The sequence below is a fragment of the Ruditapes philippinarum genome, unplaced genomic scaffold, assembly GCF_026571515.1.
Source record: "Ruditapes philippinarum isolate M1 unplaced genomic scaffold, ASM2657151v2 ctg2608_1_1_1_1, whole genome shotgun sequence".
NCBI classification, from domain to species: domain Eukaryota; kingdom Metazoa; phylum Mollusca; class Bivalvia; order Venerida; family Veneridae; genus Ruditapes; species Ruditapes philippinarum.
In genome coordinates this window covers 83,858-101,672 of record NW_026852305.1, presented here as the reverse complement: position 1 = coordinate 101,672, position 17,815 = coordinate 83,858, and the positions used below count along the sequence as shown (strand labels likewise).

General features: G+C 29.6%; 1 protein-coding gene across 2 annotated transcripts; it reads right to left on the bottom strand.

Annotated features, from left to right (window-relative positions):
• Nucleotides 1-7,935: 7,935 nt before the first annotated feature.
• LOC132755998 (uncharacterized) lies at nucleotides 7,936-13,326 on the bottom strand. Of its 2 annotated transcripts, none has more exons than XM_060746951.1 (4): nucleotides 13,179-13,326; nucleotides 12,320-12,525; nucleotides 11,160-11,279; nucleotides 7,936-10,387 (listed from the first exon to the last, which is right to left on the bottom strand). In XM_060746951.1, the coding sequence occupies exons 1-4, from the start codon at nucleotides 13,183-13,185 to the stop codon at nucleotides 10,016-10,018; spliced, it is 705 nt and encodes a 234-aa protein (XP_060602934.1). In that variant the 5' UTR covers nucleotides 13,186-13,326; the 3' UTR covers nucleotides 7,936-10,015. The 2 variants fall into 2 exon arrangements, with proteins under 2 accessions (XP_060602934.1, XP_060602924.1); XM_060746941.1 differs by lacking the exon at nucleotides 13,179-13,326 and adding an exon at nucleotides 12,773-12,831.
• Between the last annotated feature and the right edge of the window lie 4,489 nt (nucleotides 13,327-17,815).

Below are 17,815 nucleotides of genomic sequence, written 5' to 3'. Positions count from 1 at the left end.
CTGAGTATTCAGATTTTTTCACCATATTTCTACTGCGTTACTAACACAGCAAGGGCTATTTTTTATATTTAAAATTTTCGTGAAAATTAGAGCAAAAATCTTGAGCGTGCTGCTTGAGGATATGATTTCACAGTTACGCAGTATTTGAATTGTATGTTTATATCATGTCTTGGCAATAAGATGATTATTGATGTGTTCAAAAAGTGATCTCTCATATTTTATTTATTCCTGCAATTTTGGAAAAACCAAATGTTGGTATCTCTGTGCACATCCATTACCTGAGTATTTGACCTTATATAAGTATGGTCCCACATAATCTTTTTCAAAAAATGCAAAATCGTATAATGCTATATTGACATCATATAAAAGACACATTGACATCAAATATTGTTCAGTTGACTACATATAAAGATGGATCCACATAATATATTAATGAGTGCACATTGTATAAGGAAAGGTTGACTCAATATATTGCTAGTTGACATAACAACGTTCAGGTTTATAATTATAAAACAGTCAAGGCTTTCCATATACATGTATATGTCTTTTCGTGCAACAAGTCGTTTACATGTACTTAAGATTGCTTACAATTGACACGGTACTCCTGAACAATACAAATGTGAGCTTCGTCGTTAGTAACGTCTAAGATACATGTATATAGGAGTATATGTCAAGCAAAACGATGATTCAGTTTATTCACGTAGCACTTTTTATCCGTCAAATAAAACGACGTCACTTATAATGTTCAAAAGCGTTATAAATCAAGTTTTCTTTGTCAAAAGATAATAAAATTTGACTTGAATGATTTAGAAAAGATTCCATTTTGAGAATATTTGAAAAAAATAAAATGCAAACTTTGACCATTATTTTGGAAATGTCATGTCACGGCTCATATGTTAGTTATTTCTCAATTGTAATTGTTAAGTAATAGAAGAGCACCGAAACACGAGGCTATCTGATTTGGGGCGTATCCCACGAGCATCAAGCAATTGCCGAGTGTTTTTATGCTCTTTCTCTTTTGTATCATATAAAAAAACACTTTCCCTGTTGTCACAATATGAAACCCCCAAAAAATAACCAATGGACAAACATCTGAATATGATATTCCTATCGCCATTCCTTTTTCTTTCGTCACTATACGTAAACCCTAGACAAAATGAACCGATCAATGGGCGGGGAACTAATAACTGCACCCAGTTAACGTACTGTGCGTGTATATGTATACGGTTTAACTCTGACAAATTTTCAACAGAAAGATCCCCAAACTATGATACAATTTTTCATATATCTGAAGCACTAAACATGTTTGCCATTGATTTGTCTTTATGTCTGCATTAACAATGAACAGGTTTCCATGATTTTACGTCATTTGTGCCAATAAGATATCACAAACCTTTTTTATTTATGCCTTAAATTTTCACCATAAATAGATTATCACTAAATGCGTTCCAGAATAAAAAAGGAAATTCCAGATGTCCTTTTTCCGGGGGTCGACCTCAAGGCGCTTTTTCAGCAACAATTTTACATGCACAGAGAGAGCATAGACATAGAGGAACAATTCCCCTATCTTGTAAACCTCAGACGAAACGCATTGTACCTGTTTGTTCTGCGGATATATGATATACAACTATTATTTTAAATGGGTTTATTTTCTAAGTGGTTGTTCGGAGACATACATCTTACTTTTAATGTAACAGCAATTTACGCATATTACAAAAAGACCTTTTAATTGTAGACGGTCAATATATTTTTTAATATGAAATTGAAAAAGGTTAGAAATAACACAAATATCAGATCATTTTCATTTTTTGTTGAGAATATAAAGTAGAGAGAGAGAGAGAAAAATACATCCAATATTAATGTGCATACACTAAAAAATACAATAATGGGCTATATAACATATTACATTTATTTATAAATTATTCATCTTACTGTTAGATACATATATTTATCAAATAACTAATCGTACACGTTTGATCATTTAAGTAAACTGATTTTTATAAAACTTTAAAAAAAACGATATGCATATGTCGTACTTAATTCTTATGTTTAAATGTAGTGTTAAATATATGTTTTATTTATTATACATTTTCGAAAAAAAATATTAAGAAGAATTGGTTAAATGAAATGCGTATTTTCATTTTCCATATATTTCTATGTTTAAGTTTACTTTTACTACAAAGTAACATACATGTATTTTCCCTACTTATCACTGGTGTCGTAACCACTTTTGTCAATATACATATTGAAATAAATGAAAAAGGAATGTAATCGCTGCAATCATTTGAAAACATAACAAACTATGATAAACAGATAATTCATCATTTTTCCAGAAATTCATTATTATCAAATTATTATATCTAGCATGTGTCTACAACAACTAGTGAAATATTTGTTTTCATATCACTCGATGAAATAAAACATGTAATTACAGATAAAACTTCATTATATTCTTGAATATCTTTAATATAAATTCAGAAATATTTAGAAAAATATTTATGACATAAATATGAGTGGTTTCGTTTAATTTATTTTTCACTGCATTGAAATTATTTCCATATTGTCATTGTTATCTTGTCGGATTATATTCTTCTAAGTCAGCCAACTCACATAATTATACTGTAGACAAATTTCAATGCGGAACAAAAGAAAAATGTATACAATAAACAGAAAATTCAAGTTCTTTATTCTATAGAATTTAATACAGGATTAATTTTCACATTGTGGCACGAAAGTTCTGATATTTCACTTGTCGCGAAATATTTATTTTCATACTAGTTTCAATGGATGAAAACAAATATGTATTTTTTGAAAAAGAACTCAAACATGTTCTATTATATCATGTATCATCTTCTTTTTAGCGTTTTTTAAAAAAAATGCAAATTCGGAACTCTCTATTTTTTTATTTAAATTCGTACATAGTACCATACATGTGCAATCTATTGTTCAAGATATGTTTGTTAATTGATAGAAATAAAACAACAAAAATTTATAAATAAGCAAAGCATAATAAAATAAAGTTTTTCAGACAATCAATAAAATTGTAGATCAAATTCTAAAATCCAGGTACTGTGTGATATCTAGTTGATTTCGTCTATCACGTCTGTTGTCTTGTGTTGTTTGTTTCACATATCTGAAAACAAATAATGAAATAACATTAAATTGTTTTATGATACAACTTAGTTCTACCGTCATAATTTATCTTATTGATAAAAAAGAATACAGTTTGGAATTTAAAAAACCCTAGTCTAGATTAAAAAAATGTATGATAAGGTGGAAAGTAATGTTATTTCTGCATAATTTTTTCATGTAGTGTTAATCGCAATTATTCATCAACTACGAATGATTACACACAGTATAATTTTTCTCCATATATGCTCATTGAAAAGGTGGGGGACTCTGTCATTTTGAATGCTCTTTATTCTCTGGCAGTGATCTCCCTGTAAACGATACATGCCGCGGAGAACAAAATGAACCTCATTATTATCGCAATATTGAGCTTAAAATGTGACAACTTAAAGATGTAAATGGTCAAATTTGATATTAGAAAATATTAATTATTGATACACAATCAAGATAGACATGTTGCGTAGTGTTTAAAACTGTACACAATAAAGGTGGGCACAATATGAATATAAAGTATCATAAAAACCTGGCTGTTTTGATTTAAGAAAAAAAGACCAACTTTGCTTGACACGTAATAGTGAACACAGCTTATACATAGCTTATTCATTCTTTCATTCAATTGAACATATTCAGTAAGAATTTTTATAGATTTCAATAAATTTCCATGATTAAAATAGTTTACTCAAGGATGATCATAGTACATCTTTAACAACGAAATTGTCAAAAACAGATAATATCGTTTTACATCATTAGGTTTATGTCACTCTGATTAATATAACTAATTGTAGTTCATTTCAGGAAATAAAAAAGAAAACACCATAATGATCTCCGTCATGTGATAACACTCTGTTTAAGCGCATTTATAAAAAAAAAACGTATAATCCCTTAAATCTTAGTGACTTGAATATTTAGCATAAAATTGAAAAAACAAAACAAAAAAAACTGAGCATGAAATTTAAAACACCGCGTGTTTGTTTTTGCAGTTAGATAAGATATGTTTCAGTTTAATCATTCAAAAAATGCTGTGTTCGAGTGTAAAATGTCGTATTTTGAAATGATTTGAATTCTGAAACAAGAGCATACATAATGTTTAGGTCACATAGTGACTTTCAATAAAGACCTCAGGTTCACCTCCATGCATTATTTCAGGCACGAACGGGCACTTGAAAAGAACTACCGTAAATCGTAAACCGTAAAGCTGGATAGATTTAACATAGGCATGAATCCGAAATAAATCCTTGCGAACCAATACCTCACATGATATCTCTTGTATGCTACATCTCAAGGGCCGGTTTGTCTTTAACTGATTTACGTGCTGCGTGTTTTATAACAAATGAACACTAATTGTCAACTTCTTCTGTTTTTTTGTTTCTATACTTCACTTCTTCGCTATTAATCCCTGACTAAAATAATTTGACATTGTTTAGAAAATTGGAAATATAATAGTAAAAGGAAAAGATTTGCAAGCTTACTTATTTTCCCATGCAAGCACGAATTAACCTTTATATTTGATTTTTGATTAAGTGTTGGGTCTGAAGTGTTTAACACAGAGACAACTAATTAATTACAGATGATACAACAAAATCAAAAGTCATAGTTCCACTTTAAAGACAATATTTTCATCTGCTGCGGTCAAATAACGAGCGAAGTAAGTAAGGATATACTAGTTTATAATGTATTTATAGGAAATGCACTATATAAGATAGAATATAACAATTATGAGGTATGTAAATGAAATGACCAATGTATGTGTAAAACATTGTAACAAACTTATAAATTTTCCATGCGACAATAAAGTTTCTCATATATTAACAATTGATACCTTTACTCTTACATGGTTCGCGGTATCAATTTAGACTCGATGTTTATCTATCACAGGTATATTCGAGTATTTAGTGTAAATACCAATTTTCCTAGCATAAGACCGCTGCATGTTCCTTGCTTCACAAACATTTAAATTCGCTTTGAATTGCAAAATTTCCAATGATGACGATAATGATAATGATGAAGATGATGATAATAATAATAATAATATGATAATAATAATAATAATAATAATAATAAAATAATAATAATGATAATGATGATGATGATGATCATGATGATGATGCTGATGATCACACGGATGATGATGATAATGATGAGGGGACAATGATGGTAATGATGGGTTGGAAAAGGAAGAAGGAATATCTCATCATTTTTGGTATTTCAATTTGAATATAAAATACCAACTGAAATCTAATTGCCTTGACATTTGATAATAAATATATACATAGCCTAGAAACGTAAAATAAAATCATACGATATAACAATAATATATAAATAAAACTGAATCATTCACAGAAAATTGTAAACACGTTAAAAAGGTTTAATTCAGTCTTGTTACAAAATACCACCAATTAGTAATATAAAATATAAAGAGACATAGTTAACTCAGTCGTACTACATGCCACCATCATTATATTTTTATGTCCGGTTTCCTTGTGTGCTATTTTTAGCAATATTCGAAAAGTTTGTTGTTATTGCTAAAATTACTGTTTCCTACAAAACCATTTTTTTTACAACTGAAAGAAAATGTAAATGTCTTAAGCCAGTACATACAACTAAAGAATGAATCCAAAGGTACCTATTTTGAAGGCAAATTCATTTTTGTTAGTATTAAGGGTTACATGATATTTTTATTTCCTCATGGATATGAAGAGTTGATTGCGGTTCAAATGCGGTTCGTTTAAGATAACATAAAAGTAGCATGCGGCTTAACACATTGTTTAAAAAGTCACATTTTCTTCTTTCACAATGCAAACGTTATTGAATTTTGTTGTTTTATTTTTTGAAATGTGAAAGGTATTTTATAAATGACCATGTCGAACCATGCATTGATGACTCTTATACAATACGAATTGCGTAGCGGGATTTTTATGGGACAAACAGTCTAAACAATGACTTTGAAATCGACATGCTCATTTCTACATTACATTATGTCAATTTGACAATGCATATTTTATCATTTCAAACCGTGTAAGTATTGTCATATAGAAATTGAAACTGACTGTTGGAAGTATGTGTGCAATTTTATCAGAATGCTCATGACACCACACATAAAAGCAATAGTTGAAAACTGATTTTTGAGAATGGTCTTAGGAATCATTCTCTAAGATACGTTTTAAATTTGTTTTTATGGACTATGCGCCGTACTGGCTAGAAATAAGTACTTATCAATTCGATAGAAAATACCTAACTGGGCTGTTCAATTTTATCACTTACAAGAACTGCTTAACTAAAATATAACTCACTCAACTGTATTCAATGATGGAACATCCTTCGCCCAACTGAAATCACTGATACAAAATGCCTAACATACAAGAAATACATTACCTATATGTACCCAGTGACAGAAAATGCCTAATTCAGCTTCAACCACTGTTAGAAATATCTAACTTACCTGTCAACACTAATACAAAATAACTTTGTTATTATCATTGATAACTTACTCAGCTGTAGTATAATAACAAATATCAAACCCAGTTGTTATTAATCGTGGGAAAATCTATTTCATTCAAATTCGTCTACACACCATTCCTTTACCTTTGATCAATAATTTCCCTTACCAGTTCACAGTTAAATCATTTTCTAAAAAAAGGTGTGTTGTTTTGCATGATAAGTGATTATGAACTATGTTTTATCATACCATTGCGGATAAGGTCTGTCAATTCAGTTTTTTTAATGTCATGGTTGCCTATATTTGGACCACTGATTCTTTTCGACAATAATGGTCGCGCGTCACCTGACAAGGTGCGCCAGTAAGTTATAAACATTAAATTACATTTTCTTTAAACATTTTACAAGTGGAAAAGAAATGTAAGGAAAACATAAATATATCTGATTTATAAAGTAGTATAACTGCTAATGTTGGTTTTATTGTCCAAGGAAATCATCTTTCTACCTGTTTGGAAGGCGATAAATTGCTGTCTCCAGTCTTCTTTTTCACTCACATAAAATGCCTAGGAACAACATTTTCAATACACCTAACTCAAAAGTAAATCACAACAAAAATTATATTTTTTAAAGTTATCAATTTTTAGAAAAGCAACATGCTGGGCAACCTTTGTAACAACAATGACAAACCTATTGCTTATTGTACGGTTTGATCAAAGACTAGTGTCGTATTCAGCAGTAAAAGATGGTTTCCAATTTCTCAGTGTTCCCATACCACGTGATTTTTACGTCATTTTTTTGATAATATGGCAAGCAAACCGCTCCATTCATTTAAACTCACGTTAGTTCTTTGCTTCTTTATCAAATATGACTGAAAAAAGCGAGGGCTAAGGGAAACGTTAGTTGTATCATGTATAAGCGCATGGTTATGAATTTCTTTTTCATAGATGGATAGTTTTGGCCAAAAAACGGGAAATTTTTAATTTTCCCAAATATTTTTAATTTTTTCTTTCCTTAGAAAGTTACAGTTTTCCCGTTTTCGCCAAATCTGTTAATCTATCCAAAAGAATAAAAAATAAGAAAAAATAAGAAAAATAAAAAAAATAAATAAATAAAATTACCATGCGCTTAAAATACATGTACATGTATATTCTCTAGCCTCCTCTTTATTTGGTCAGATATGATAAAGAAATGAAGAACTTACGTGAGTTTTAAAAGGATTTGAATCGAGCGGTTTATTTATAATTTCTACTTACCGATTACCAAAAACTTAGTTACGTGAAAATCACGTGGAATTTGACACATTGCATTCTCTCCTAGCTATTTCTTTGAAATCAAATGTACAAAAGAACAATAAAAAATTAGCTATGCTTCACGTATTTATTCAACAAACAAATATTACACATTTAATTTCATGGTCTTTTTTCATCGGTGTAACAACCATATGTCGTGGTCAATACATAACATAACATATTAATAATATATATATAAATTTGATATGTACATTTAAATAAATTTTGCATTTTGTGGATATGAGGGGACATGCCATTTATTTAATAACATTCGTAAATGCAAAGTGATATACATGTTATATGTTACAGACAATAATCATAGAAACATTGAAAAAGGTGACAACCAAATGAAATTTTAATCTTTGAGTAATGCCGAGATGTTTGACAAAAATGGAAAATAATATATATGAATGATGGTAGGTTTTGTGAAACTATGAATGATTGAGGAATCTATGAATATTTAAAAATAATGAAATAATCTATAAACAGTTGACGAATCTATATACTTATAAATAAAGAATTGAATGAGTAAATCAATAAAAAAATAAAAACATTCTTATGATTTAAAGACAAATTTTTGAATTAAGAATATACTATAAATGATAAAAATAAAAATTTTGAAGCCGTTTTTTCCCTTTTATCCAGTAAAGCATTCATTTTAATCTAATAAAATATACTAACTTCTCTTAGTTAACCTTACTGAATTTCATTAGGTGTAAAAGTCGAAAGTAAATCAAATTTTTCACACTTCATGACCTTAATGCGCTAATATTGATCCTTGCATTTGCTAAAGAATGATTACAAAAAGGAATGTTTTAAAAAAAATAGCAAATTGTCATTTACAAGATTAAAATGATGTTATGTAATAATACAATGAGTTAATAAATGTTCATCATAACAAGATGAAATCAATTACAATATCACAATATTGTCAATAAGTATTAATAAAAATCGAAATTTATGAAACTGAAAGGAAATATACTTCTTAAACTTTTCGCAAGGTGAAATTTCGCAATATTTTAAACATGACTAAGACTAGACTTAGTCCTAGTTTCATATTTTATGACAGAAGAACAGTTAAACGATGGGTCGAATATGTGTTAAATATAAACTTATCTTACTAGTATATACGGTAAAGTAAATTAATTTCAAAAGATAGCTAAAGTGTGCAAAGACCTAAAAATCCGACTTAAATTTTATAAGGCTTAATTAAACCTTAATAATGCACAACGTAATATAAAACTAAATATTTATGGATTACTTATCAACAGATACTATTTACAATGAATATAACAATAATTATAATTTAACAAAAACAATATAAAATGCCTGAGAAAAACTGGACACCTTGCATACAACAAACATAGCAATATATCTAACGGCAAAATATTTAAAAAAATATATAAATCCCTGAAGTGCGCTTTTTTACATATAATTGTGAATGTAAATGGTATATAGAAAGCTTGGAGTTAACAATCAACGACTCGGTCGTTTAATAAATGCCAAAATTGTATGTTAAAAAAAATAAATAATAGATTTAGAGTGAATCATCACTTGAAACAAATGGCCTGATATATGTTATATAAATAAATCACGTGAAATATGACATAAATATCGATATAAATAAAAATAATGGCGTCCCAATGAATTAAAAAACGTGACATTAAAGCATAACAATACGATGCAAACATAAATGTATAATCACAGCAAGAGGTTGGCAGTAGTTTTGATTCAGATCTTAAAATATATATAAAACAAATCTGACTTTAAACAATAACAACATAATAAATAACAAACAACATCATCAAAACAACAACACGAATAACATAGAATAATGTGTAAAATATAAAATTTCTCTTGTAATTACCACCTTTGTGACTAAATGAATGAAACAAATGCGTCCAGTATCAATTGAGAAATGTTTACAAATTTATCTCTTAATTTTGTCAAAGATAGGTCCGGAATTCATGAATTCTTAAAACATCTTGTGGGTCATACAATGACTTACCTAAAAATTAGTTTGCATTTAAATTAAAAAACTAGATTTATGGTCTTATGAGTATGAACATTGACCATAGAAATATCAGTGTTTTTTGTTTGTTTTGGTCTTTCAAAATCGAGTCACTTTTGACGGTTGCAATGGGTTTGATTTTGATACCTTATTAGGCTTCTGTGTCGTCAAGAGAAAGTTCGATCTCTTTGTATATTGTGTTTAAAAATTCCATCAGCTGCACGCCATCTTGAACTGCAATGTAGGTTCTTTGGGTATCATTCTCAAGCGGGGAGTTTAACAACAGGAATAAAGAGTCAAGATCACTTTCTGATACAGAGCTTGTGACATCACTTCCACTGGATAATATCGCTATTTTCAAGCTGCACATTGCACTTTCAAGTTCTGTTTCGTAGTCCTGTAGCTTCTGTCTTGTTTCGGCTTCGCCTGATATTTCAGCTATCTGTCCGTTTGTACGGGCTTGATTTATATATAACAGATGTTCTGCTATTAAATGAAAATGGGCCTTCAGTGCGGATATTTTCTGAAAACAGAAAAAAAGATGAAAAATAATAGTTTCAATATTATACAGTTTTTTATTAATCGTATAACAGTTTATTTAAAATAATTTGCAGGTAAAACTGACATTTTAGGAAGTCGGAAGTAACAGATTATTTTCCAACATCTAATGGGCCAATTAGGGATGGACTGAAGAATGTGACAAATGATTTCATCTTCTAAAATATTTACATTACTATACGGTGTACATGGGGATTTCTTATCGCAATATTAAAGGTTTAGCCGACCTTATCATTGGTAGGTCAAACATTGGCCAAATCACTTAATATTTCCAATTTTGACTGAAAGGTGATTCACAAAGATGTTTAGTTTCTTTTGGCACATTTAAATATTGACATTTTTATTTTTAGCTTGTCTATTACGTTTGAAGTTTTTACAACGTGTTTTATTTTTTAATTTTCATTTTCGTTTCCGATCTCATTTATGTATTAAAAATAGTCTGAAAAATTATAATATGCTATACAAATACATTAGATAACTTTGAACACTCATTGAAATGTGAAACGTATTTCTCAGTTCATCAGTAAAAAAGCAATGTCAACAGGTAGTTATTTTAATAATACACTCAAATTAGGTGGCAAACAGTTTAAACCGAAAATGATTAGCATTTTTAAACTATTATAGAGCTTAGACTGCCTGTACAACCTTCCGTTCTACCTCACTGGACAGTTCCAAATATTCAAACCTTGGCAAATTCAGTAGATTTAAGGTGCTTATGTACTCTTATATTTGTTTACCTGTTCTACGGCGGCTAGTTTCTGTTCCGCAGTGGCATCAAACTTATCATCGTCTATCCAACCGTTGTAGTCTTTAAGTTTCTGTTCTTTTGCACTGCTTATTGCACCATTATTTACCAGCTAAAATAAGTTAAAATCCAAAATTTCCAATACTGTCATATATACTTCCAAATCGTGTGTTATGTTTCAATATTTACTTATCAAATATCTTGCCAACGGTATTTACAATCTGTTAACGTTCTTACCACTTCTTACTTAAATACAAAGTCCATTTTATATTTACCGGTGAATAGTGATACAAATATTGCAATTATTTAAGTTTGAATATTTTGTTTCCAACAATGTTTAATAATTTTTCCATCTCATTTTTTCTTTATCAATTTTTGTTTAAAAAATGCAAGCTACAAAAATTTCCACTTTGATTTGAATGCATCCACTTTTTAAGTCAGTGTTGTATGTTAGCGGTTATTCGTAAAGTAGAACATATAAATTAATGATATTTATTCGGGGCATGTTCGTAAACGAGTGTGTAAATAGTTGAAAGTTTAAAAGGTAAAAAATGCTAAGGATAACTTGTTTAATCATGTGGAAAAGATTAAACATATCAAACCGAAATGAAATGAATGGAAATAAAGTTTACGTCAAGGTTTAAATGCCTTAAAAACTGAATCAGATGATATAACAGCTGTCCAAAATTTCAATGACAGATCAAAAAGTTTCTGATAACAGATCATCGTTCTGTTGCCTTCGGAATTTCAAAAGGTTAAATTTTAATTTATGTAAATTGCCTTAGTTAACAACAATGAGATAGACTTATGTATAAATTATTGCCGGAAATGTTGCTTCCGCAGCTTCAAGTGGTAAGGATAATGATTGTGTGAAACGAGTTAATATATTTCCTGATGTTTTTATCATATTATATGAAATTAGAAAATAATACTTATAGATTACTAGATTTTAAAACAATAGTGTTGTAAATTATGCATTTGGTCATTGCAACGCGAGTATATATGTAGTTCCTTCAATCACAAAGAAAGGATGATCTATTGTTAATACAAAATATACGTTCATTTAACAAAAAGCTGGTGTATTGAACATAAATCTTACGATATTTTTTAAATTTGTATTATTATATCATAAATAATTACGACTTTACTTACATATGTCTGTATGTTTTCAGCTTCAATCTTCAATCCCGATGTCCTTGCAATAAGATCTTTGATACTTTTTGAAAGAGGCACTCCATTTGATGGTGACGGGGTTTGTTCAGCAAGAACAAAGCACGGGTTATTAAGGTCAATCGATCGTTTGACTGGTGCAGTAAATATGACACTCGCACATATCGCAGAAATTATTATAAATAAACCTAGAAAAGAAAAGTATACATTAAATACTGTAATTTTCATCAAGAAATTTTAAGTGCAAAATATTCTGTAAAAAAATATAAATTTATTAATTTAGTCATAATTTATTTTTTTTCTCTCTGGTTGCTTTCTTTTTTTGCTTGAACTACTTTATATGGTAGAAAAATAAATATAAAATATTATCAATATTTCAAACTGAATTATATCATTAGCAATTTTATATTGGTTTTGAAGACAAACAGTTCATACTCGATATTTTTTCCATTTTTAACTATTTATTGTTGTGAACTAGTGAAATTATGTTAACTAATGTAAATTATTTTAAGTATATTTACAAATCGTTGAATATATATACCTTTCCAATCACAGAGAAAAATCCCTTTAATTTATTTTTAGAAAAAAAAACCAACTATCATCCCGCAAGTCTGAATCACATGTGTAATATGTGGTACAATTAATTGTAAGTCGGTAATTTCCGCCAAACTACGGTAACTTGCTTAGTTTACATCCGGGTGTGAAGTTTATCGTTTCATGTGTAAATAGTTTGACGGTTTACGATACAAATGCCGAATTTTATGAACGGTGTCTAGTGAAATATATTTTAATTGATTCAACAGTGTCGGGATAAATAATTATTTGTCAAATTATTACTTACAAAACATGATTCCCTTCTTGGTTTATACAATGCAATAAAACAGCTTCGTATGTTGATAAATTACAAATACTAATAAAGTCAGTTTAAAACAAGTTAAATTAAAATGAGCAAATATATTTTTCTATTCTTTATAATTATACAACATCTACAAATAAGTTAGTGAAGGTGTGAAAGAAAATCGAATGATTTGGCTCTAAACGAGTTTGTTCTTATATTGTAGAGTGTGCATAAAACCCACGACCAGGATCTGGAATTTTTAGATTCGTCATCAGAATGATTTTATCCTTAAAATCATGGATATAGCAGAAGAAAAAAATGCGGAAGGTCATAACCTTCCGGTCACAGCTGTATGGTTTATCATACCCTTTAGCTACCTTCTAATTTGAATTTATTCCGTTCAATTTTTAATATTGTTTATCTTATTCGAGCAGATAAGCAAACACCGGTTTATTGAAGGAAATGATGTAAGAGTGAAAATAACATATGTTAAGGAACGAAACCTTAATTTTCTACAAAATATTCTTCTTTAATGTATTTGATTAATATGCACATTCTTGATGTTATAAGAGGTGTCTTAAAAGCGAATTTTTAAAAGTCGGAAATGGCCAATGAATTTATTGAATGTTTTTGTGGGTTAAAAATGCCAATTACAAGGAAGTTTTCTTGTTGACTGATTGACCCTTTTCAATAACCAATAAATCTATGTGGGGTACAATGCGTTATTCTAGGTTAAGGCATTTGTTTTTATTTAATAATTATATACATTAGATGAAACAAAAACAGAAAAGATAATTGAGGGCCATGCAATTAGCAAATCATCTTGATGATTTCCTTTTCGTGTTCAAAAAGGAATTTTTTTTTATTTTACAAGTGTTTGACGAGTGACAGGAAAGTAAACACAATTTCGAAACTGTTGAAATATTGTGGTGGACAGAGTTATAGGCGTTATGAAAAGTAGAAACACAATTTTGTGAAACATTTTTGTGAAACATTTATTTCGGTTAAATCGTTTATTGAAAGAACTCATTTTTATGCCTGTATTGATATCTTTATAAGGTAGAAAAGAAACTTTTTTATTTATCGATATCAAATACTGAGCCGAAACAAAAACCAAACGTTTGAATGGCCCTTTAAGGGCATAATAAAAATAAATAAATAAATAATTAATCATTCAATATGAATCGCGATTCTGAAAGAAAAATTCATTTAAAAAATCCTTTTTTGTTGGAACAATTATATGTTTTATAAACAATACACGAGTACAAACAGATATATACATTTAAATTTATCGTAAACATTTAATTCAGCATTTTTTGGTGTTTCAAATTGAGTAACGCTTAAGCCGGTGCTAGGGGGCGTGAGGGATGTTGCACTTTTTCATTATCTCTTTTGTAAAGACTCATTCAGAACGAGTCTGCAATTTTCATGTCGTTTTGTTGTGATTAATGCTTCTTAGGGATCACATTTTGTCAAGATTTTTTGTCACATATGGAAACAGTCTCTATGAACCTAGTCGAATAGAAAGATAAATATAACTTTTGTGTATTCACGTACAACTTCAGTATAATTTACCGCATAATTTTCTTCGCTTTGTCATGAACATGAAAATTGGGCTTATTCTCTTATGAGAATAGAAATACTTGGATCATTTCTGATCACCACTAGCAAAACTGTTTGTTGTTGCTGTTGCTGTTGTTACTGTTTTCCATAATTTTACAAATATTTGTCTGAATGTAAAATATTCGTCGTTCAAAAACTTAATTTTCCAGAGTCGAGAAACTACTACTCTTTTTCATTTTATATATTTCAATTCATATTGTGCATGAAAAGAAAAACACTCAAAAACAAATAAACAAACAGTATACTCTCCCCTTGTACCAATTTAGTGTACACATCGCCTAGTAAGGATTCGGCGATCATGCTCCCTGGCACCGATATAGCGTTTCCATCCCTTCGCACCGCTTGAAGTTAAACGAGCTGATTGTATTTTTGAAGATGAGAAATGCGATCTATGCAAGTTTACAATAATCATACAAAGACTGACCTTATAGTATGGTTCAATACACTTCTTACATATCGAATTTTGTAAAAAGTTGGTTTTCCATTAATAAATTTCAGTACTGTATACTAAAATAAGTTCCATTTCAATGGTATACAATTGTATACTTAAATAAGGTCAATACGATGTCATTTGTCCCTCGTGTTTCAAAATAGATCACGAAAGTTAAAGGAGTTATAATACATGTATTTGGATTAAGCGCTTACGTGTCCGCTTTTTCATTTATATATGGTTTCGACAATTCAAACATTTTACAAAAAGAGATTTTTCAAACATTTAGACGTCAGAATTTATTTCGGCTTATTCATGAAGGGGCATTTGTAACATTTTGTGATAAGAAGTCTTACGTATGTTAATATATCAATTATTTCCTGAATGGTAATCTTTTTAAAAGCCAGTATTGTGATATCTATCCTCCTAGATAGGACGTATCTACAAAAAAAAGAAGACAAAAACCTACCAATAACTGAGATTTGACTATATACATACACATATTATATTGATAAACATTTATCCATTGTATGCATGGATTTTGGGGGGTGCGAAAGCGGATATCGATATTTCACACAGACGACAAATATTTCTAAATGTAAAGTTTTGACACACGTAATTTTTGCGATATTATTTTATCTCTATGAACAGTATCATTTGATAAAATAAAGAATGGGAAGGGTCTTAATACCATTGACTGGCTATGCAAACTTTATACTCATGTTGAATAGAAAATCAGACGAGATGACAGGTGACAAAGCTGTTTCCTCCCTGGTGTCTTTTATTAAAGATATACTATGCTCATCTTTGGGTAAAATATTTTTATCTAACAAATGTATTGAAATTCATGAAACTTTTACTGAATAAGTTTAATTTGAATAAAATAATGAATAAACTATGTATGGGAAGCTGCATTCCGTATTACGGGTCAAGTAAAGTTGGTCTTTGCTTAAAAAAACTGCTAGTTTTTTTAATGTTTTAATGACACTATATATTCATATTGTGACTACCTGTAGCGTGTAGAGTTCAAAACATAACATATCTACTTAAAATTAAGTCGAAACATGTTTATTTTATACATACAAAGAGACTGTGTAGCAATTATTAATATTTAAAAAAAATCAAATTTGAGCATAGTATATCTTTAACTTAATCTATTTTTAGAATGTTGGTTACCATAGCAACGTATAACAAACTACATGGCTTCTCTTTTATATATAAATAAACGTTAATTTTTATCGTATATTTATAATAACCGTTTTTCTCTTCCTTTTCGTCCATCATATGTAAACATTTAAAATCATTATAATTGAATAAGGGTTCGTCAAGATGCACTTGTGAAGCGTGAACCATAACATCTTTAACAAGTCAATTAAATGATGTTCATTTGCGTCATGTTTCGCTGAAAGTAATTTCCTTCCTGCTGAATATGAACTTGATTTTCATGGAACAGCATAATACAAGCGTATCCCGCCATTTATAGTTATAATAATTTGCATAATCAAATATAGTTAACTATGGAGCACTATTATCGTAGGCATTTTAACGGATGATTTAACCATTTCGGCGTTTGGGAAATTTATTATGAAAAACAAAAACACTGAGCAAAGATATAAATTATATTATCGATATCAGTTTCATGAAAATTGAATTATATGAATAAGTGCAGAATTTTGAGAAAACTTTTTATAACAAAACGCTTAACTATCGACACACCTCTAAATAAAAGCAAGAAAGTTAAAAAAAAACCAACACACAACCTACAAACATAGTCACTGTTGGCAATAAACGATGGTTGAATTTTCTATTTTCAGGTTTTAGTCATCACCAAGGCAAAGGCAAAACTTTCAGCTTAACCCTTTTAAAAAGAGTTAACCCGTAAGTGCACTAAGGTGGCGATTTGTAGACGGATACATACTCCACCCGTGCGACAATTAGCAGCCGAGTAGCTTGGTTAACTACCGGCTTCCGGCAAGGTTTACGGGTAGCTTCCTCAGATAAAGAAGGAAGAAGCAAACATTTTGCCCCGCCCCCACCCCAACACAAAATTGATTCGAATTAAACGACACTATCAAATCGACGTATTAAATTGTACTGCACAACCTTTTAATATAAAATTAAAAAAGGCGAATCTTTAAACGACAAAATTTAAAATACTGTAGGGTCTGCATGATTGAGACTGTTCGGTACTGGAAAATAGCAATGCTGCTTAGAAGAGAATTCTATTTATATATTGCAGCGATAATATTATTGTACTATAGATATGTGGAAAAAAGTGATCCAAAGGAAGCATTAAAAACAGCAAAATTGCCGCAAATTGCAGACTCGGTTTAATTGAGGATGCACAGTCATGAGGTATAATGAAAAAGTGAAAAAAGCACCAGCTTGTATTGTACTCAGTTCATGAATTATGATAAACAAGATCAACAAGGAAAGGCGGCGTTCAATGAAAAGACTGAAAAGCAAGAGGTGTGAATGAAAATTTGTCATTGATTAAACTGTTACTGATATAGTGGTGGAAGATGAGGTACATTATATTTCACTGTTCACTTCGCTTTATATATACAATTCTGGGAAGACCTAATTC

Bases quoted from the DNA above. Each gene is read 5' to 3' on its own strand.
- LOC132755998 (XM_060746941.1), bottom strand. The intron at 11,280-12,319 runs GTAAGTAAAGTC...AACTTATTTTAG, and splicing joins CTGAAAACATACAGACATAT to CTGGTAAATAATGGTGCAAT. The intron at 10,388-11,159 runs GTAAACAAATAT...TTCTGTTTTCAG, and splicing joins AACTAGCCGCCGTAGAACAG to AAAATATCCGCACTGAAGGC.